General features: G+C 43.8%; 1 protein-coding gene across 1 annotated transcript in view; it reads left to right on the top strand.

Annotated features, from left to right (window-relative positions):
- kcnj19a (potassium inwardly rectifying channel subfamily J member 19a) overlaps positions 1-23224 on the top strand; it is a 36532-nt gene extending 13308 nt beyond the window's left edge. The window contains exons 2-3 of the mRNA XM_076995730.1: positions 18244-18460; positions 22102-23224. Coding sequence (XP_076851845.1) covers positions 18244-18460; positions 22102-22754 — 870 coding nt within the window. The 3' untranslated portion in view covers positions 22755-23224. The remainder of the gene's footprint in view (positions 1-18243; positions 18461-22101) is intronic.
- Positions 23225-24311: the final 1087 nt, after the last annotated feature.

Raw genomic sequence — 24311 nt, 5'->3', positions numbered from 1 at the left:
TCTTGTAGCCTACTTTGTTAAAATATATCTCGTTTTTCACTCTCAAAATACGCGAAAATGAATGGTTTTGATAGTATAGAGGAGCCTGTTCGTATAGCAGCTATACTATTTATGTTAATAGTTATACTATTTTCACTATTTATGTCTGTAACGGGTGCGAGGGAGTCGAGGATGCAAAGACTGTGCGTTCAAAGGCTACGTTTATTGAGCTTGACGCTGGACACACTCACGGCGTCTTGAAACAGCTGTCAATTACACTGAACAGTAAACGCTCACGGCGCATCATAACACCAGTAGAATACACTAAACAGTACACGCTCACGGCGTGCTGACACGGTATAACACACACAACGAATGTCACGTTAAAGACGAGCACCAAACGATACAAACACACACTATACACGTAGCCTAACAAGCACCGCGTGAAACACATTAGTCTTAACGAGACAAGTGAACACACACACACACCAACGGACGTACATGTAAAGACACGGACAACATTAACACACGCTCGAAGGGAGGGGTTCGGGGCTGTAGCGTGACAATGTCTTGTTCGTTAATGAAATATTTTGAAATTTGTGTTTTTAGGCCCAATGGTCAAACTATTATATTAAGATGTACAATTATATTACAGTTATTTGTTATTGTATTTTGCACATTTTCAGTAAAAAAAATGTTCTATTGATGCCAAAGGATATACAAGACAATTTGAAAAAAACATGGCATGGATTTATTGCGTTTTGCGAAAAAATGAATTGTTTTTTTAAAATAAATCTTTAAATATTAAAATCTTGATTTGATTTGTTTGTGTTTTTTTAACCTTAGTATGGTATTTGAAAGTTTGAAACAGAAAACAGTGGTTTTCAGCCTACCACGTTCTTGCTAAAGAAAACACATTTTTACTCAAATTGATCAAAATGGATTTATAGCGTTTTGGAACCAAACTCTTCATATATATATATATATATATATATATATATATATATATATATATATATATATTAGTGGTGGGACTTTAACGCGTTAATTTCGATTAATTAATTACAGGAAAATTTACGCACTCTCTGTGGTCGAAGATAAAGGCTTACAAGAAGCGCTGCAAATTGCGTCAACTGATGCAAGTTACGAACTGCCATCCAGAAAGACAATGTCGAAGAAAATCCAGCATATATATATATATATATATAATCAGGGTAGGGTTGCCAACTCAACACACGCATTTGACCGTCTTCACACACTCTCAATCCACACTTCCGATATCTCATGCCGGAAAAAAAATCTAGTTTATTTACCTCTGATCCACATCTATGATTCAATGAGTTACTAGTTCACTCTGGCGCCAACCACCGGCGATCGATAGATCGCGATATAATACTTAATTTGTGTCCATTTTATCGATAAATCGTGATATAGCACTTAATTTGTGTCCATTTCACGTTCGCCATCCCCCCCATCGACAACTTACGTTCGCCACCTCCTCCAGGTTCAAATCTCACTCCAAGCGATCTTCAAAAGTTGGCAACCCTGATATATAGCCCTTTGAGATCCTGCGATGTAAAGGGCAATGTAAATAAAATGTATAATATATATATATATATATATATATATATATATATATATATATATATATATATAAGTTCGTTCGTTAATTTGATACTCTTATCGGGCGATATAAAAATTATCGCCGTTAATCTATTCTTAAAGTTGGGTTGGGAACTGGGTCAAAATGGGTAAGCAAACTATGATGACTTTCAACTTGACAGTTTAGCTCGGCTGTATTCCTAACCAAATTGCACAGTAGGGGCGAGAACGAGTTTTCAAACCTGTGAATTACAAATCGTACGTGTGTTTACATGGATGCAGCCACGAAGTCGCCAGGTTTGCTTCATGGAAAATTCATTTTTAGGAACGTAAAGTGTTACCGGAGCGGAGTTCGGAGCGGTCATTTTCTGCATGGTCCTAGCGCTAGATACGTCGCTATTTAAATATTTATTTTTAACCGTTAAAATTGCAGTGGACCAAAACTGGCTTTTGAAAATGCCACAAATGCTGAGGAGAGCGAGATTTATTCAAGGGCATTCCATATTCGTGGTCGTTGTAACAGGCATGGGTCATATCGGGTGAGCAAGCAAAACAAGAAATGTAGACAGGTATAATGACACAAGGAAATAAACAAGGTACTAAGACAACGAATGAATACTCAAAACAAAACACGGTGAAAACGCTTACAAACTAGAAAACCAGATACAGAACACACGGAAGACTGAGCAGCAAACTTACAAAGCAAGTAAGCAAACTTACCGATACCAGACATGGGAGACACAAGGACTATAAATACACAGAACGTAACTGGGAACAGGTGATAACAATGACGACAGGGGCGTGGCAGACAATGGGAAAAGCATAGAAACAGACAAGCTGGGCGGGCAAGAACAACACAGACACGAGGGAACAAAAATAAACAAGATGTTGAAGTTTATGATTATGTTCATTGATTCATTCATCATTCAAACTTAAATTAGTATTTCTCAGGTCCGCGCGCCGAAATTGACGTAATCGCAGTGGCTCTGCCCGTGCGCGAGGGCCTTGCGCGCTGGCGATTCGCGAGGTCGTGCACCTTTTATTTTTGAATTTTAATTGTGCATTGTGTTCCAGGTTTGAAAAGTGCTGGAATTTAGGCTAAAGTACTTGAAAATGCTTAACTGTATTTCGATTCACAACAAATAGCTGACTGAACAGGGGGGTATTCCAGAAAGCGGGTAAGTAAACTCAGAGTTAACGAAAGCTCAGGTTTTCTGTTCCAGAAACCGAGCTTAGAGAGAACCTGAGTCAGCTGGGAAATATTGAAATGGACCTTGAAAGTGCCGTAGAAGTGCTTTAAAGCTAGGTTTAAGCCTGGTTTATACTTGACGCGGTGCGAGGGTCCGCGCGGCGAAAATGACGTAATTACGGTGGCCTCGCGCGCTGTCGATTCGCGAGGTCGTGCACCTCTCGAATTTTGTAACTTCGCACGCGGGCCGCGCTTCAGCGCAATGAACAAAGTCATGTTTGCAGGGTTCATACACCTTTACAAGGTGGAATATACGTCACTTTCAAGGTCCATTTCAATATTTCCCAGCACGTTAAACTTAATTAAGTTAAATATTTATACATATATTCGAAATGATCCGAAATAATTCACTTTTTTATCACATTATTTAATTGTTGTTTATTTTCAAAACGCCCAATCTTAACGTCTTCACGTTCTCTCATGTTTCGTCCTGGAATTACAAGAGGCTCGTATTTGTTAATGTAATACAAGAAAACTGTTCATTCAGATGGCCAGAGCCGGAGTGGCTAATCGGGAGATTCGGGAGGATTCCCGATGGGCCGGCTCATGTCAGTCTCTAGTTTGGGCCGATTGGGAGGGAAAAATAATTTTGGGCCGGATTTGGGCATGAAACTCCCGGGCTGAAAAAGTGTCCCACTCTGGCCCTGCAGATGGCTATTTGTTGTGAAACAAAGTAGTTACAATTTCAAACATTTTCAAGTATTTAGCCTAAATTCCAGCACTTTTCAAATCTGAAACAAAAAGCAACATTAAAATTGGTCAGGTAAATGTTCCTTCCCCTGTTTTTGAGGGGTGTTTCTTTATACCAACACACATCGTTTCGGAGAACACTGCACAGAATGTGACGCGGCAAGTATAAACGCTTCCGCCGTTCGCGGAAGTTTGCGTGAGGTGGGCGGAGCCACTGTGATGACGTCATTATTGTTTGTGTGGCCCTCTGACACAATTCAGGTTTCTCATGTGGCCCCTTGTAAAAATTAATTGCCCACCCCTGCTTTACAAGGTGAAATTAAAGCACTTGCAGTGTTGTATAAAGTATTAGAGACCCATACTTGAGTAAAAGTACAAGTACTCTATCAAAAAATTGACTTGAGTAGAAGTTGAAATGTTTTTTAAAAACACTATTTTACTTAAGTAGAAGTACATAAGCATTCAGCATTTTTTGTACTAAAATAAATTTGAGTAAAATTTATTACTCAAGTACTGAAAGTAAAAAGTACAAGTATTGTGTTTTGAATTAATTAAAGAAAGCCATCAAAGTTTGATTATCAATTGTTTTTATATATCACTTACAAATCAAAGATGTCAAAGACCACAAATACATCTGGGGCAGTCATGGCCTGGCGGTTAGGGAACTGGTCTTGTGACCGGAGGGTCGTGGGTTCGATTCCCAGACCTAAGACCATGACTGAGGTGCCCTTGAGCAAGGCACCTAACCCCAACTGCTCCCCGGGCGCTGGGCTAGGGCTGCCCACCGCTCTGGGCACGTGTGATCCACAGCCCCCTAGTAATCACTAGTGTGTGTGTGTGTGTGTGTTCTGACTGCACAGATGGGTTAAAAGCGGAGGACAAATTTCGATTGGGGTGTAAAAATCACAATTGACAAAATATGGCACATAAAAAAAAATACAAGTGTTCTGTATGTACAAACAAGTAGCAACTTGGGCTTAACACTTCTTACACAAAAAACAGATAACCTATGTTTCGCTATGTCGTAGGTTTGAGGCAGAAGTACAAGTTCGCCTTAATTTAGCTGAGAAAACGATGTGTTTTGGACGTAAAATCCGTCTGTCGGATTCTAAGGGTGAGCCTACTGCCCTGCGTTTACCCTCAATAAATGCACTTACCCTATAAAATTGCTACACTATAAAAATGGGCACATGATTAGTCAGCATGAAAAGAGACACGGATTACTGTTGCTAAAAACACAACTCAGCGTGACATCACCTTTATGATTGCCAGCTAATGTTAAGTGAATACTGCAGCGCGTCATGAACATAATTAGGTGAGTTAGCTAAGATATCTAACCTAACTAGCGCTTACTGACAGCTAAAGCTGGTGTGTCTTCTGTGCTTTATATTTATAACTTACATTGATGTGTTTCTTCAAGTTCAAAGGTGAATTTTTGAAGGCCAATATTTCACACTCTTTAGCGAGGCAGAGATGTCACTTCATCCAATAGGAATTTACTTTCACTCCAGCAAACGCAAACACTGTCTCTAGGTAGGGCCTGGGTGGTCTCCTTCCTCACCCTCACCGCCACGATCACTCGATGTTGAAGGTGCCAATATATGTACATTAAAATGCCAACAAGCTTATAATGCAGCACTTATGCTGCTCTTCTGCTGTTACCAAACACGGTACCATCTCTTTTAATGAGATAAAAAGCGAGTTATTTAGAATAATTTTGAGTATACAGTATGTGTATTTGTATAAATATGTAAATTAAGCTGAAGGTGCTGGAAAATACTGAAAATGGACCTTCAAAGTGCCATACAAGTGCATGAATTCCACCTTGTAACTTCGCACACACAAAAATCGAGAGGTGCACAACCTCACGACGCGACCGCGCGCGTGGCCAACGCGCATGGGCGGAGCCACCGCGATTGCATCATTTTTGCCACGTGGACCCTTGCGGCAGTCACGACAAGTCAAGTGAACCTAGATTACGAAGCTCAAGTGTTCAGGGAAGGCAGCAGCAGAGTAAACGAGACGCGACCGGAGCATGCACAGTTTTCTTTTAAGACAGCCTGATCGCTTGACCCGGTGACAAGCGTCAGCTAACATCTTTATAATTGTAACGAGTAACTATACAACACATAAAAAATGTATTGGAGTAAAAGTATTAAACTGATGGAAAATATGTAGTGAAGTAAAAGTGGAAGTAGGAGAAAAAAATTATACTCCAGTAAAGTACAGATACAGCATTTTAGTACTTAAGTACAGTAGTGAAGTAGTTCTACTTTGTTACTATACAACTCTGAGCACTTGTACATCACTTTCAATGTCCATTTCAATAATTCCCAGCACGTTAAACCTAATTAAGTAAAATATTTATACATATACTCGTAATGATTCGAAATAATTCGCTTTTTCATCCATTATTTAATGGTTGTTTATTTTCAAAACGCCCAATCTTAACGTCTTCACGTTCTCTCATGTTTCCTCCTGAAATTACAAGAGGCTCATATTTGTTAACTTAATACAAGAGAACTGTTCAGTCAGACAGCTATTTGTTGTGAAACGAAGTTACAATTTCAAGCTTTTTCAAGTACTTTAGCCTAAATTCTAGCACTTTTCAAACCTGGAACACAATGCAACATTAAAATTTGTCAGGTAAATGTTCCTTCCCCTGTTTTTGAGGGGTTATACTTTATACTACCACATATCGTTTCGGACAACACTGCAAAGAATGTGATGCACCAAGTTGCCCTCCATGTATGAAGACGCTAAAGAAATTGTTTTTTAAGAAATTTTGTAGGATAGAGTTGTTTGTTAAGGCTCTATTTGTTCTATTATTTTGTACATGACCGTTCCTGTATTTTTTTATTATTTATTTTATGTTGCACATTGCTGTTTTAATAGTGCACATTGCTGCTACCAAAAAAGCCACTAGATAGCAGGTACCCTCTGTGACCTCGCATTTTTGTTATTATTATTTGTTTGTTTTTGTTGTTTTCCACTGAGAACATGATTGTTACATTTATCTTAATTGAATTATTTGACCAGTATTACAGATCACTTTGCATCACTTATATCAAACCCACCTTTTGAAATAAGATATTGTAAATTTGATTAATCAAACCAATGACTGACCATAGACTAATCTAATACTGGCATAGGCCTCTCTGCTGTAAATCGAGAATCGAATCGAATCGTGACCCTAAAATCGGAAATACAATCGAATCGAGAATTTAGAGAGTCGTGATATATATAAATACACACACACACACACATTTGTGAATTCCAGCGTGAATTCCGGGAACTGTAATAGGACGCCACCTGTGCAAGAAATCCAGTCGTAAAATTTCCTCACTCCTAAATATTCCGCAGTCAACTGTCAGCTGTATTATAAGAAAATTGAAGTGTTTGGGAATGACAGCTACTCAGCCACAAAGTGGTAGGCCACGTAAACTAACGGAGTGAGGTCAGCGGATGCTGAAGTGCATAGTGCAAAGAGGTCACCAACTTTCTGAGTCAGTCATTGGATGCAGTGATCAAGCAGCTGCATCCAAGCCATCACCAAGTGCAATGTAAAGCGTTGGATGCAGTGGTGTAAAGCACTCCGTCACTGGACTGTAGAGCAGTGGAGGTGTGTTCTCTGGAGTGACGAATCACGTTCCTCCATATGGCAATCTGATGGACGAGTCTGGGTTTGGCGGTTGCCAGGAGAACGGTACTTGTCTGACTGCATTGTGCCAAGTTGTGCCAAGTGTGGTTATAAATCCCCATAAACACACTAAACCTTGTACAGCCTTCCCAGAAGAGCTGAAGCTGTTCAAGCTGCAAAGGGTGGAGCAACGTCATGTTGAACCCTATGGATAAGGAATGAGATGTCACTTAAGGTCATATGGGAGTCAAGGAATGTGAGCGAATACTTTTGGCAATATAGTGTGCAACGCTGGGAAAAGGTAGGCTGGGCGCAAGTACAGACTCTTGAGAAGTTTATTAACAAACAGACATACATACACTACATAGAATATACTAACAAAACAAAGACAAACCAAACATAAACCAACTAACACAAAAGGCAAACACTAATACACTGAACAGGGTTGACATAAAAGCCAAAACATACAGACTGATAATGCTTACAAATAATCCACAACCAAGAGGCTAAACACAGGACTTAAATACACTGACAAAACAAGGACCCAAACGAGACACACCTGAAAACAATGATGAGGGGGCAGAGAACAAGGAAAGGGTGTGAAATCAGACATAACCAGAAATTTCAAAATAAACGTACACAAAATAAACATAAGCAAACACATGGAAAACCAACCAAAGATGTGATAGACAGGAGGGAGGTGGGACCATATGTGATGTAGTGTACAGTATATATACAGTATATAGTACCTTTCATACACAACAGTAAACCAAAGTGCTTTACATGAGGCACAAAGCTCTTTGGTGAGTCGCACCATCATACTTTAATGTCGCTCTGACATCTCTTTCCACGTTTCTCACTGGAACTGCACATTCAACCTCTGGTGTTCCAGTCTGGCCTCTTTCATTTTCACCTGCCTTCTTGCCTCATCAATTTTTATGATATCGTCAGACAACCATATGGTTGGTTTCACTGGTTTCCTGTATAGAACATGTTTCTGAGCCGTTTTAATAATTTTTTCAATGCTTCCCACATTGGGGCGTTGCCTAAGTGTTGTGTCTTAGTAAACTGTACGTGAACTACTTTTCTTCTTGTTCATTAGTTAGCGTAACTATACTATAGTAAGTGATGTTGCAGCGCAGTGATACTAGGAATGTAAAAGTAAAGAATAAAAGTTATCTCCTTTCCCTCTGTCTCTGTGCCTCGTGATTTTATTGTTCGTGTTAAGTGAAAGAAACACAACAAAATTGGCGACGAGTATTTTGGAGCCCTACGTTTTTTTTGGTGGACAAGTGGTCAGAAACAAACGACGGCGTTTCTTTCGTCAGTAACTACACTTTTGTTCTGACATCTCCGGCCTACGACCGCTAACAGGGGCGCTGGTACTGCTGAACGAGACGGGACGAACACGAAAGGAAAGTGAGTAACGTGAACCATCCATTTCAGCTAAGATGTACGGACATCTAGGACAGATGGATGCTTTTGATAGCACAGTGGAAGAGTGGACAACATATATAGAGAGACTTGAACAGTACTGCCTGGCAAACGACATTGAAAACGAAAGAAAAGTGGCTGTTCTCCTAAGCGTCATGGGCGCAAAGACGTACAATCTGTTACGCAGTTTAACAGCACCGGTAAAACCCGCTGAGAAAACGTTTAAAGAAATCGTGGAAGTGATGCAGATGCATTTAAATCCCAAACCGCTAGTCATTGCTGAACGTTTTCGCTTTCATAAGCGTAACCAGCAGAAGAACGAGTCCATATCAGACTATATTGCAGAGCTGCGCAGGCTCGCGGAGCACTGCCAGTTTGGCGGAGGGTTATCAGACGCTCTACGAGATAGGTTTGTATGCGGGCTGCACAATGAGAGCACACAAAAAAGACTGCTTACAGAGAATGATTTAACGTTAACTCGCGCATTGGAAATAGTGATTTCAATGGAAACAGCCGCGAAGGACGCGTTCGAACTGCAACGAAAGACCGTATTAGACTGCCAAGTGAACAAATTCACCACAAAGCGCGCAGAGAAAAGCCAATGCTGCTTTAGATGCGGAAAAAGGTCACACGAGCCTTCCGAGTGCTGGTTCAAAGATAAAGACTGCAGACAATGCCACAAAAAGGGTCACATTCAGAAAATGTGCAAAACAAGAGTGAAGCAAAAAAACCTGGAAATTAGGTAGCAAACACAAAAAGGTACATGATATGAATGACACAGACTCAGACTCCTCGGACGTTCGGGAAGAGTTGTCTTCTCTAGAACTACATTCTTTTGAAGATCATAAAAGAATCTGGGTGTTACCTGTAGTTGAGGGAGTGAAATTAAAAATGGAACTGGACACAGGGTCCGCTTTGTCAATCATTTCCCACCAGACCTACAAAGAAAAATTCTCGCACCTGAAACTTAAACACACCAGAATAATGTTAAAGACATACACAGGGGAGAAGATAGCACCTGTGGGGAAAGTGAAAGTTAAAGTGAAGTATGAAAACAAGCGGAGGATACTTGATTTGTATGTCCTGCAAAATGATAGTGTACCATTGTTTGGACGTGAATGGCTACAAAGTATTCAGCTTAACTGGAAGTCCACCAAAGCAGTGCACTTCACGACATCACACAGTCCAGCCTTGGTACAAGAGCAGCTAGCTAAGCTAATGGCATGGTCAGCTCAGGTGTTTCAAGAGGACATCGGTACTCTGAAACATATAAAGGCACAAATTGCACTTGAGGATAATGCCAAGCCCAAGTTCCATAAGGCTCGACCTGTGCCGTACTCTATCTGCCCTAAAGTTGAAGCAGAACTCAAGCGTTTAGAGGACCAAAGTATACTGTCTCAGGTGGATTTGTCAGACTGGGCGATGCCTATAGTACCAGTAGTGAAGAAAATGGCACAGTATGCATTTGTGGAGATTTTAGGGTGACCATAAATCCGGTTCTACGTGCTGACCAATATCCACTGCCCCGCATAGATGTTATCTTCGCATCACTTGCAGGTGGGAAAAGTTTTTCAAAGATTGACTTGGCACAGGCATATTTGCAGATGGAAGTGGAGGACGACTCCAAAAGGTATCTGACCATCAATACCCACAAAGGTCTATTTCGCTATAATAGACTAGTTTTTGGTGTAACTTCAGCCCCAGCAGTGTGACAGAGAGCTATGGACCAAGTTCTACAGGGTATCCCTGGCACACAGTGCTTTCTGGATGATATCCTCATCACTGGTCCTGATGATGAGACTCATTTGGCAAACCTGGAAGCTGTTTTAACCAGATTGGCAGAGTTTGGACTGAAAGCAAACAAGAACAAATGTGAGTTCTTCAAAGACTCTATAGAATACTGTGGACATGTAATAGATAAAGATGGACTTCACAAGTCTCAGGACAAAATTAGTGCTGTCCTCAAGGCCCCACAACCAGTGAATGTAAGTCAGTTGCGTTCCTTTTTGGGCCTTATAAATTACTACCACAAGTTTCTGCCAAACCTTTCCATGGTCCTTCATCCTTTGAATTGTCTGTTACAGCTGGAGCGAAAATGGAAGTGGACACCAGCTTGTGAGCAAGCCTTTCAAAAAGCAAAGGAGTTAATAACTTCAGACAATGTGCTTACTCACTATAACCCCAGCTTGCCCCTACACCTAGCTTGCGATGCTTCGCCTTATGGCATTGGCGCAGTGTTATCACATCGCATGCCTGATGGATCCAAAAGACCAATTGCATATGCATCCAGGTCGTTGACTTCAGCTGAGTCAAATTATGCCCAAATTGACAGAGAAGCTTTGAGCTAGGTATGGTGTGTAAAGAAATTCAACCAGTACCTATATGGGCATCACTTCACTTTAGTAACGGATCACCAACCGCTCCTGGCCATTTTCAGCCCCCACAAAGGTGTACCGCTGATGGCGGCCGCCCGTTTACAAAGATGGGCACTGTTCTTAGGGGCCTATGATTATGCCATTGATTTCAGGGGAACTAGACGACACACTAACGCCGACGGACTGTCGCGTTTACCTTGTGCATTACGTACGAAGTTGACAGGGGAAGATCCAGTTGAAATGTTCCATATTGCACAGATGGAACCACTTCCAATGACTGCCACTCAAATACAGAGAGAGACCAATCGAGACCCAATCCTGGCTAAGGTCTACGAACTGACCATGAGAGGATGGCCTGTGGCAGGTGACCCACAGTTTCCTGAGTACTCAGTCAGACGGGAACAGTTGTCTATTTCCCAAGGCTGCATTATGTGGGGAACGAGGGTGATTGTGCCACCAAAGCACCGTCCTAAAATACTGGAAGCACTGTGTGAAGGTCACATGGGTGTTGTCAAAATGAAGAGTTTGGCAAGAAGTTATGTATGGTGGCCAGGTCTTGATCGTCAAATAGAAGAGACAGCTAAAGCTTGCCCAGGATGTCAACAAACCCAGCAACAACCTCAGAAAGCACCCTTACATTCATGGGAATGGCCCTCTACTGTCTGGCAGCGAGTTCATATTGACTATGCCAGGCCCTTCCTTGACAAGATGTTCCTGGTAGCTGTCGATGCATACTCAAAGTGGCCGGAAATTTTCACAGTGAACAAGGCGACATCCAGCACTACAATTGAAATTCTCCATGGATTGTTTGCACGTACGGGTTTTCCAAAACAGCTAGTGAGCGATAATGGAACCCAGTTTAGTTCAGATGAGTTCCATGTTTTTGTCAAAAGCAATGGTATCAAACATATTACCTCTGTGCCCTACCATCCAGCTACAAATTGCCTTGCTAAGAGATTTATTCGCTCCTTCAAACAATCTCTGAAAGCTATGAACAAGGAGACAGTCTCATTACAAGAGAAGATAGCAACATTCTTTCTTGCTTACAGAAACACCCCTCATGCAGTCACAAATCAGTCACCAGCTATGCTCTTTTTGGGAAGGAATCTGAGATCGCGCTTGGATCTTTTGAAACCCAACTTGCGGCTTCACATGCAAGGAAAACAGGGTACACAAGACCAAAAGAAAGCCCTGCTCAGAAGTTTTGATGTTGGTCAACAAGTGCTTGCAAGAGACTATAGAAATGCATGTCAGAAATGGCAGCCAGGTGAAATTGTTTCAAAGACTGGACCTCTGACATACACAGTGAAGGTTGGTCACAACATGGTCTGGCGAAGGCATATAGACCAACTCCTGGATGCGACAGTACAAGGTAAATACAAGGACACTGGGGAAGCATTACCTACATCCCAGGATGCGGGGGAGTTTGCTCTCATCATGCCAGACACACCTCAGACCTTGTCTGACTCAGTTACTGTTCCTGTAACTGAACAGCCTACCACTTCCCAACAGCTGCGTTACCCAGAACGTATACGTAAACCTCCTCAAAGACTTAATTTGTAGATAAACTGAAATCTACGGACTGATAGGTGATAGTGGAGAATTGAATCGATATGTGTTAAAAAAATAAAATAAAATACAAGTGACATTGTGTTATGTTTATTAATAATTTGGTAAATTTGGTAAAGTTTTACAACTGAAAGGGAGGAAATGTGTCTTAGTAAACTGTACGCGAACTACTTTTCTTCTTGTTCATTAGTTAACTATACTATAGTAAGTGATGTTGCAGCGCAGTGATACTAGGAATGTAAAAGTAAAGAATGAAAGTTATCTCCTTTCCCTCTGTCTCTGTGCCTTGTGATTTTATTGTTCGTGTTAAGTGAAAAAAACACAACACTAAGAAAGTCAATCAATCGATCAAAATGTATTTATATAGCGCTTTTTACAACAGTTATTGTCACAAAGCAGCTTTACAAGTGTCCAAGTCCAAGCACCCAGTGAGCAAGCCAAGGGCGACAGTGGCAAAGAAAAATTCCCTAAGAGCATGAGGAAGAAACCTTGAGAGGAACCAAGACTCAGGGGGAACCCATCCTCCTCTGTCCGACGCTGGTCACCATAACAACAATTAAAGAGATAGAAAAACAAAGAAAAGGTGGGAAGGATAAATAAATCTCATCTTGGTGTGTATTTATATTAGTGGTGGGCCGTTAACGGCGTTCGTTAATTTGATACTCTTATCGGGCGATATAAAAATTATCGCCGGTAATCTATTCTTAAAGTTGGGAACTGGGTCAAGATGGGTAAGCAAACTATGATGACTTTCACCTTGATAGTTTAGCTCGGCTGTATTCCTAACCAAATTGCACAGTAGGGGCGAGAACGAGTTTTCAAACCTGTGAATTACAAATCGTACGTGTTTTTACATGGATGCAGCCATGAAGTCGCCAGGTTTGCTTCATGGAAAATTCATTTTTAGGAACGTAAAGTGTTACCGGAGCGGAGCTCGGAGCGGTCGTTTTCTGCATGGTCCTAGCGCTAGATTTGTCGCTATTTTTAAATATTTCTTTTTAACCGTTAAAACTGCGGAGGACCAAAACCGGCTTTTGAAAAAGTGCCCCCCTCCCAAATTACGTCCATGAGGTTAAATGTACTAAATGTTGGCTTCCATTTCAAATATCATGTTTAGCTGAATAAACATGTTATCAACCCCTTTTAATGTACAGTATGTAGGCTTACAAATTCATGTTTAACTGAATAAACCGTTGAACACGGGTAGCCTACATTTTATTGAGCATGTTTTTTTTCTTCAAGTATCAAAGTAGAACAGCTTTCTCAAGCAGTCATTGATGCATTTTGGAAACAGGAGATGAGCCCCTGGTCTAATGCACCCTCTGTATTAAGAAACCCTATCTCAAAGACTGACTTTTAGTCATTACTTGGGTTAGCATGCATATGAGCCATTTTAATATAGATTAATCTAGATTAATTTCAAGATTTCAGTGAGATTAATCTAGATTAAAAAAATTAATCTATGCCCACCCCTAATTTATATACATGAGTTCTCTATGTATTTCCTATTCAGTCCTAAAGGTCTTGATGTTTGGTAATAGTAATCATAGCAGGGCAGAATTCGGGGTGGTGAGAGGGTCCAAGGCAGTTTATCCTTCATCCACACTGGTTAGTCAGAAAGTGTCTTTTTTACTTCAGTTGCTATTATGTGGTGAGATTTTGTCAGCATCAAATTTTGGTGCCACTGTTGGCCTTTTCGACTTTACAGACTCTACGTTTGACGTTAACCAACAGCCCGTGATCCTGTGGTTGGCTCCTGGGCGCAGTGGCGGGAACTGAGCTTTTCCAATTTTGGGTGGACAAGAAGAAATTGAATTGATTGCACTACAATCCGTTCAGTCACATGAATAGAAATAGCCATGTCCAATCTAGTGTATTTTGTGGATTCCTAGATTGTCAATTCCGTGAAACAATCGGACTCAGAATTGGCATTTCAGGCCTTAAACACCAGGTTCCAAACACCAGACAAAAACCAGGCCTTGATGCCAGACCTCAGATGGCAGGTCAGGGACGGTATGGCAACAGGCTTCTGAGTTTGTGCCCAATATCCCACAGTGCCCTGCGGCACCCCTCGTACTCATCCCACCCCCAGCCAAACACTGTGAAAACCCTGTGATGTTTGGCCAGGCTGAGGAAGACACTGAACCCATCACCGAATGAATGCCATGAAGAGTAGTGTGTGAGTGGGTATTAACAGTTGTCATATCTACCCTGTTCTTAGTGTGTGTGTGTGTGTGTGTGTGTGTGTGTGTGTGTGTGTGTGTGTGTGTGTGTGTGTATGCATGTGTGTGTTTAGATTTTATGGCAGTTGTGGTAAAAATACATGTAGGAGAGGGGGATTTTATGACACCCACATTCAGGCTGTGGACCAGAAATATGTTGCACTAGAGGAATATCTCACCTGTTTACCCTGATGACTTGAACAGTGATACAGGTACACATGCACATGTTTGTGTGGCTCTCACACATGCAGTCACAGTTAGTCAGGGTGTGGCAATGGTGGCTGTCACAGTGGAAACGGACCAGGGAGGTTTGGTGGATTCCTGCTTGCTGGACAGCAGGATAGCTGGGGCAGTTGCTGGGGTAGACCACACAGAGTTCATCACCATAGCGACGACCCATGGCAGAAATACTCACGCAGGCTTTGAGGAGACAGTATGCTAAAAAAAATGCATAACAGCCTCTGTGAGGGCGAGGGTTGTAAGTGTGTGTGAGTGAAGGTTGTGTGTCTGTGTGGTGAGTGTGTGAGTGAGGGTTGTGTGTCTATGAGGGTGAGTGTGTGGGAGGGTGAGTCTGCATATGTGTAGAGAGACAGAGACGGAGGAAGAGAGATGATGGTGTGGAGGTGGGGGTGTGTGTGTAGGAACATATGGGGCAGGAGAGTATTTCTGTATTCCTCTTACTGTGTGTGTTTGTACATACTGTGTAGTCTATTACATCTACAGTCCTGTTATCAATTCTGGAATCTGTCAAAACTTTAACTTACATGAATAGCATGTGGACAAATGTAATGAATGTTTTCCAAACCCTTTATTAGAGTGAAGGGTACTTTTAGTCAATAGTCATGACATAACTGTGATCCACTGTGAATAAGAACCTTTACAGAGTGAAAATGAGCATTAATGTGAACTGAGAGGGGCGATAATAGTGTGTGTGTGTGTGTGTGTGTGTGTGTGTGTGTGTGTGTGTGTGTGTGTGTGTGTGTGTGTGTGTGTGTGAGAGAGAGAGAGAGACTTCAGGAGAGAGTGGCTGATTCAAAGACGTGTGTGACTTGAGAGAGGGGAGGGGCTGATTCAGGAGAGAGGGGAGGCTCTGTAACTTCTCCTCCATCACTGCATTTTTTTCATTTGCTTTTTTTTCTTTTGTTAGTGAGACAGCCAGTAACAGGTGATACTATAAACAGGAAGTGTGTGTGTGTGTGTGTGTGTGTGTGGCCTGTTCAGTCTCCCACAATCACTTCACTACACATGGACATTTGACCAATCACGGTATGCAAATCCACCCACAGGAGGATTTTGAATATACATTCCAGAGGAGGGAAAGGGGGTATAATACCTCAGTGTTATACATCACCAAGTCCTTTAGAATTAGACATTATGCTTAATATATTATGTTAATTTGTATTATGTCACCACTCCCTAAATCAAATTTCAGTTCAATTCAGAATTCAAATATCATCACTATGTCTGGCTGTATACTGTTCTGAGATCAGCCTATATGCGGATGATCCTGAATTCCTTATGTTTGGCTGGCTGGCTGGAGAAGCATTTGGATTAAACAAATTCATCTGATCTCCAACAGAGATCAACTGACCTTACAACACATTGTGTACACCATTCAAAATACAGTGGAACCTTGAGATACGAAATTCATTCCTTTCGAATTAGTTGATTTACTCGTTAGCTAATAAACAAATATCCCCATTTAAAATAATGAGAAAGCAATGAATCTGTTCCAGCCCTCCCCTAAAGTCACCCCAAAAGTCAACAGCTATTTTAGCTGTTAACAAACGAGGCTCTCGTTAACGCTATCTCCCGCGAGCTGCTTCTCCCGTGAGCTGCTTCTCTTGCGGCCACAACAACGTCAGGTCATTCAGAGACAAGCACAGCTTTGAGATCATTTTAACGCTCTTGGCTGGTGTTGTCGTTGTCAAAGTCATTTCGGTCGTGCTGGCCTGCTCATGCCTCCATGTGATTTCCAACTTTATATCCAGTGTAATCGGCTTTTTCTTGCTACCAGCTCTTTCCACTTTGCTTTTTTGGGGCCATTATTCAAAACAAGTAATTTGTGAAAAACACACATTACAAAAAGAACAAAAACGTTTTGAAAAGAAATGTTTCTGTCTGGAACAGTGGCGGAGTTAGACTTTTTTTAAGGGGTGGCCAAAGGGTGACCAAGGCTTTATCAGAGGGGTCCATATACAAATGATGAACGAAAGGAAACACATATTTGCTCTTAAAATGACCATTTCCAGTGGGGTGGCACTAGGGGTGGCAAGGGCTCTGTTGGGGGTGGCAACTGCCCCTCCTGCCCCCCCTTTGGCTCCGCCACTGGTGTGGAAACGCAGGAGTGAAGTGGATGCCGTCCGTCGCTCGCTCACACCTCATGGAGTAACATGGAGGAAATCTCGTCACGGCTCGCGACACGCTGCCCCGTCATATCTCAGAGTCAGATTCATTTCTCTGACTAAAACTCTGAATTCCACATGTAGTCCTATTGGAAATTTCGTTAGTTGGGTTGGTCGTATCTACCCACGTAGTAGTAAAGGTATTGTTGTATTAAATATGTATGTATGTGAGATGTTGTATGTGACGCAACATGTCAAAGACAAAGTTTAAATCTGAACCTGAAACTGAAAATATTAAGTCTCCTCTGATGTCTGATGCAGGGTCATCATTCCCCTGATCATGTTCTGTGCTATTGGTTGTGTGCTATTGGTACTGGCTGTGTGGTATTGGTGTTGGTTGTGTGGTAGCGGTACTGCTTGTGTTGTATTGATACTGGTTGTGTGGTACTGGTATTAGTTGTGTTGTATTGGTACTGGCTGTGTGGTACTGGTATTAGTTGTGTTGTATTGGTACTGGCTGTGTGGTACTGGTATTAGTTGTGTTGTATTGGTGCTGGCTGTGTGGTACTGGTATTAGTTGTGTTGTATTGGTGCTGGCTGTGTGGTACTGGTATTAGTTGCATGTTGTTCTTTCATGTTCCCAGTGTGGTGACATGTTCTATCACAAAGTGCATCAGTATATATCAGTATATATCAGTATGTACCCCTGAAGACACACTGTCTAAAAATTATGTTGTAGATAATGACACTCTGTAAGCATTTGTCCTCCTGTCTCCATTGTCTACACATTAGTTCCCCATCCAGCTCTTCTCCTCTCAGTCTGTCTGTCTGCAGCGGCAAGTCCTCTCAAAACTCTTCACTTGCACAGCAAAAGAAATATGTTGGGGGAATGAAATACACTCTTAATTCATCTCCTCCACCTCCTGCCCCTCTCTGACACTACACTCTCACTTGGTCTGCTGGCCAGATTTGATTGCAGTAGTTTGAAGTGATTTCTTATTGTACCAGTCCGAAATGATTTTTTGAATCGGGCTCCATTCTGGGTTGGTAGGTGTTGTGATTGTGTCAGTGTGAAGACAGAGACCTTTCTTCCTCCCTCTCCATTTACTTCCTTCTGTCTCTGTCTCTCTCCTCTCAGTCCCGTCAGACGCCAGAGGGTGAATTCCTGCCGCTGGACCAGTGTGAGCTGGATGTGGGCTTCGGGACGGGCGCCGACCAGCTCTTCCTCGTCTCACCGCTCACCATCTGCCACGAGATCAATCCCAAGAGTCCCTTCTTCGACCTCTCCCAGCGATCGCTCAGAAATGAGCAGTTCGAGATCGTCGTCATCTTAGAGGGCATCGTGGAAACTACGGGTAACACTCATCTGCTTTCTGCCTGTTTCGGAGTAATGTTCTTCAGTCCTGTCATTTCTCGCCCCTCAGTCCTGTTTCACTCCATTGTCCTGTCTCACTCTACAGCCCTGTCTCACTCCTCAGTCCTCTCTCACTCCCCAGCCCTGTCCCACTCTACAGTCCTGTCTCACTCCACTGTCCAGCGACCATGTTTGGGCCAGTAGTGTAAATGTAGATAAATGGGTACCGTCTCCGTTGCAGATAAGAAGGCTGTGGGTCCTTCATCTCAGCGGGACTGAATAATTAGGGAGGGAAGATCAATGCCATGCTAATGAAAAGACTGGTGTTGATACAGGAGTAGATCCCTGGCAGGTACTGAGTTTAAATGTTCATCTACACAGACTGGTTCAGACACCAACAGGCTGCTCTAATGATCATCTGTTTAAAGGTATCTATGTTTGTTTGGTTCAGTACCAAGCAGTTGCCAAGCTGACACATTGACATAATTTCTCTGGAAACCATTTTCGTCCTCTACCAGTCAGAAGGTCACAGAGATTCTTTTTGCCAGACCTAATATATCTTATGATCTTATCCAGTGGCATTTTGAAAGCTACAGTTTGTGTTCGTGTGGCCAAAAATATATTTATTTTATAATATATCTTAAACTAGCCACAGATTAGATTGCCTGTACCAATGTAGTGGTTTATTAAGGCAATACCATTTTTTAAACATGACATGATAATGGTATGTGAGAGAAAACAATGCAGCAATAATAACTGAATTGATAATATGGAATATTGGTCCAAGGATATTTTACACCCCCTGCTCTTCTCAATGTGAGGCATGACTGGAGAAGAATCTCTGATGCTACGCCATCATCTGTTTGATGATGACCGTCCGACATCGCTGTTCTGTTCCATCGCAAGCCTCCCTCCACTGAGGAAGATCTGACACCCACACCTCTCCCGGTCTGTCTCTCTCTCCCAGTCTATCCCTCTCTCTCCCAGTCTATCCCTCTCTCTCCCAGTCTGTCCCTCTCTCTCCCAGTCTATCCCTCTCTCTCCCAGTCTGTCCCTCTCTCTCCCAGTCTATCCCTCTCTCTCCCAGTCTGTCCCTCTCTCCCAGTCTGTCCCTCTCTCTCCCAGTCTATCCCTCTCTCTCTCAGTCTATCCCTCTCTCTCCCAGTCTATCCCTCTCTCTCCCAGTCTGTCCCTCTCTCTCCCAGTCTATCCCTCTCTCTCCCAGTCTGTCCCTCTCTCCCAGTCTGTCCCTCTCTCTCCCAGTCCATCTCTCTCTCCCAGTCTGTCCCTCTCTCCCAGTCTGTCCCTCTCTCTCCCAGTCTATCCCTCTCTCTTCCAGTCTGTCCCTCTCTCTCCCAGTCTGTCCCTCTCTCCCAGTCTGTCCCTCTCTCCCAGTCTGTCCCTCTCTCTCCCAGTCTATCCCTCTGTCTTCCAGTCTGTCCCTCTCTGCCAGTCTATCCCTCTCTCTCCCAGTCTGTCCCTCTCTCTCCCAGTCTGTCCCTCTCTCTCCCAGTCTGTCCCTCAGTAAGCCCTGGTCCTGCTGTGGCCCTCCAGACTGCTGCAGTGTACTGGCCTGCACTCCTAAGTGTTTATAGATCTGCAGGGACTCTGGACCCTGATGGAAATGTCAAGCTGATCGTTGGACATGCTCTCACGCTCTCAGGTCTTGCGGGCACTTGCCCCCCGGTTCATGGAGCACGTGTTGTAACTACGGCAGCTGTGGCTCCCTGGAAACAACATGCTCACACTTTGAGGAGTGACTGAAGGAGGCAGGGAGAACTGGGGGAGCTGGGAGAACTGGGGGAGCTGGGAGAACTGGGAGAACTGGGGGAGCTGGGGGAACTGGGGGAGCTGGGGGAACTGGGAGAGCTGGGAGAACTGGGGGAGCTGGGGGAACTGGGAGAACTGGGGGAGCTGGGGGAACTGGGAGAACTGGGGGAACTGGGGGAGCTGGGGGAACTGGGAGAGCTGGGAGAACTGGGAGAACTGGGGGAGCTGGGGGAACTGGGGGAGCTGGGGGAACTGGGGGAGCTGGGGGAACTGGGAGAGCTGGGAGAACTGGGGGAGCTGGGGGAACTGGGAGAGCTGGGAGAACTGGGAGAGCTGGGAGAACTGGGAGAGCTGGGAGCTGTTTAGGTCATACACAGATGAATCTCCCACAAGAACCTGCCACCTCTTACTGCTGTGGTTACACATCACACACACACACACACACACACACACACACACACACACACACACACACACACACACACACACACAAATGCTGCCTTAAAGTCCCTGTCTTGATCAGCACCTGTTCAGAACATCCCTGAATATCAACACCATAGCTATATGACACAGAACAGCCCTGAACATTCATGAACATCAGAGCCTCACTTGTGTAACACAGTACAGTTCTGAACATCCTCCTTCCGTTCTCACTAACACTATCACCACTAGCTGACAGACTTCCAGCAGGTCATCAGTGTACAATGCACCAAACATGTCAGGCTGATTAAACATCCAGTTAAAGGTATAGGTGAAATGTGTGTGTGTGTGTGTGTGTGTGTGTGTGTGTGTGTGTGTGTGTGTGTGTGTGTGTGTGTGTGTGTGTGTGTGTGTGTGTGTGTGTGATAAATAATGTAGATTATAGGGTCATTACTGAGGTGAGACAAGCCTTTCTCTCTAGATCAAGATCTCATCATCTCGTACACATCTACATAAAGGAGTGTGAAAGGGCTCAGTTAAAGCAGATGAGTTAATCAAAGCAGTGAGCTCATGGTGGAAACAAAGTTTATGCCAGCCGCGTATCTCTGTACTGATATTGACAACACCTCAGTGTATGATGTATAATACTGAAGCCTCATTAATCAGTGGCCCAGTGATGTTGTGCCAGCTGGGAAATATTTTACACTCTAGACTTTAATTTTCATCAGGAATGTAGCCAAAAGGTGATTTAACACGTGCCCCAAGTGGTTTTGTTCTGTCTCTCTCTCTCTCTCCACCTGTCTCTCCCCGCCTCTCTCTCTCTGCATGTATCTCTCTGTCTCTGTCTCTTTTTCTCTGTCCTCTTTATTCACTTACATTCATTCTAAAGACAGATGAATACTATTTTTGTACAGCATCAAAGACTCTCTCCTGCTTTCCAGGGACTAACAGGTCTGGATTGATCTGTGTATTGACTGTGAAACCCAAATCCAAAAGATTCTATTTGGAACCACTCTCTCCCCCTTCCTCTCTCCCTCTCCCCCTCTCCCCCTCTCCCACTCTCTCTCTCTCTCTCTCTCTCCACCCCTCTTGCTATTTCTCCCTCCTTCTCTGTCCCTCTCTCTCTCCCTTCTCCCACTCTTGCTCAAACAGGTCTGTATTAAACCGTAATTCTTAATGAATAATGAAGCTGCCTGACTTTCTGAGCTTGTGAATGTCTCTCTGGGCTCTGGTTAAAGAGGCCCCTATAAGATCCACACACATGCAGGCACACTGCACTCAGAGACTGTAAATGAGCTCTCATTGACAGGGCAGAGGTGGCAACAGATCACTGAGGGAGAGAAAGCAACCCAGTGATGGAGAGAGAATTATTCATCATTTGGAAGTACAAACCTTAGGCTTCCACCATTGGAATATCCATTTTTAAGTCCTCCCTCTCCCTCTGTGTCTCAGGTATGACGTGCCAGGCGCGTACCTCCTACACGGAGGACGAGGTGTTGTGGGGTCACCGCTTCCTGCCCGTCATGTCTCTGGAAGAAGGCTTCTTCCGAGTGGACTACTCTCAGTTCCACAGCACCTTTGAGGTGCCCACTCCACCCTTCAGCGTGAAGGAGCACGAGGAGGAGGGTTCACTCCCATCCCCGCTCACCACACCCCACCGTGACCGTGTCTTCTCTGTCAACTGCCTGGAGCTGGGTGTCGAACCCAGCCAGGCTGGGGGCGGGTGTGGGGGCGGAGCCTCCTGCCGGTTGCCCAGCAAGTTGCAGAGAATGAGCTCCTCTGGAAAGGAGGAGCTTCCCAGGAAAGTGCTACGTCTGAGTTCGCAGCCATCAGAGAAGGCATCGAGCACAGGCGACCTGCCTCTCAAGCTACAACGCATGGGCTCTGGACCGGGCCAAGGCGATGCTGATGACCACTTCCACCTTAAGGCACTCAAGGTGGGGTTTGAACCCATGACCATGTCCACCGGAGACCTCCACCAGCGTAGCCTGCCCCCGACCCCGGCACCTCCACCCACGCACCCGCACACACGCCTGCCCTCGGCCAGTGGTCGGCCCGACGACAACCTGCCCGCCAAGCTGCGGAGGATGAATGCTGATCGTTGAGGAGCAGGGGCTGCTGGGAGATTGTTCTTCCCTGCCGATCTGGCAGCAGGTGTCAGCTTCTCCTCAACCATGGTCAGAGTTCGGAACCAGGTGGGATCGGCATGGAAGAACAACGTTTACCCACAGCAAAGTTACACAGACGGAGGAAGATCGGAGGTCGCGGATGGACTGGGAATAGCATCCAGACGACGGCACATGTAGTGAATGAGAAGAATGGAGAGAGAGTGTGAGAGCATGAAAGAGAGAGGGGGGGGGTTGATCCATGCATGAAGGGAGAGGGTTATTTAGTTGTCTGGTTGTTTGTGTGTGTTCATTCCACAGAGCACAGGCTCTAGCTGGGACTACTGTTAGTTCTGACGCTTTAGCTGGTTCACACACACCACGTGTGCATGCAGTCACACTCTACATTGCTGTGTAGCAACCCTCTCCCAGCTCAGAGATTCGAAATTAATAAATTCTATTTAAGAGGCTTTTCCTGTGCTGTACTCTTTGAATCACAGCAGACTGATTGAGTCTTTTATTCTTGTTTAGGGTCTGTGACACTGTTGAATTCATGATCCTCACAACCATAATGCTGCATGTTTGGTGTTCTGATGTTTTACATATATGAATAATGAATGGGATCACAAACACAATAATAATTTCCTTTCATTGTTTATTTGTGCAACATGACCAATGTTTCATAATGAAGATCTGATGTTGCATGACTAAAACAATGTGAAAACTATTAGTGTGAGTTTGCACACAAGCACGAAATGTGTGATTCAAACAGCTCTGAAATGAGCACGAGGGCCAGTACGCGCGTGGAAGGCACCAGCTTTGAAAGGCATGTTGGGATTGCCTCTCCCAGCACACGTCACAACCCTCTCACTGAGCCACAGAGTTCACTATAACATGCATGCAACAGCTAATCATGCCATTGGAGATGTAATTTGTTGAGTGGATTGCAGATTGGCTACCGTGAATGTCAATCAAAATACAACCGTCAGTGCAGATGTGCGATTCATCTACTACTATTTTATGTGACGCGATCTACGCACATTCCTTCGCGATCGACCGACACTTCCTTCGCGATCGACCGGTCGATCGCGATCGACGTAATGAGCACCCCTGATCTATTGTCTATTGTCTCAATCATGCCTTTTGATCTTACACATACAGGCTGAAAGCTTGTTTAACATCTTACCCCCTCTCTTATGAAGGGCAGATACTAGGCATTACACCATGCCAAGCAAGATCAGAACCAGCAAATCCAGAGTCAGCTACACCAGAACCAGCAATCTAGAACCAGCAAATCCAGAGTCAGCTAGACCAGAACCAGCAATCTAGAACCAGCTAATTCAGTGTCAGCTAGACCAGAACCAGTAATCTAGAACCAGCAAAACTAGTCAGCTACACCAGAACCAGCAATCTAGAACCAGCTAATCCAGAGTCAGCTAGACCAGAACCAACAGTCTAGAACCAGCAAGTCCAGAGTCAGCTAGACCAGAACCAACAATCTAGAACCAGCAAAACTAGTGTCAGCTAGACCAGAACCAGCAATCTAGAGCCAGCCAA

Source organism: Brachyhypopomus gauderio, chromosome 2 (genome assembly GCF_052324685.1).
Source record: "Brachyhypopomus gauderio isolate BG-103 chromosome 2, BGAUD_0.2, whole genome shotgun sequence".
Classification (NCBI taxonomy): domain Eukaryota; kingdom Metazoa; phylum Chordata; class Actinopteri; order Gymnotiformes; family Hypopomidae; genus Brachyhypopomus; species Brachyhypopomus gauderio.
Note: the sequence above shows the minus strand (reverse complement) of the source record. Positions and strands in the feature narration are given on the sequence as shown.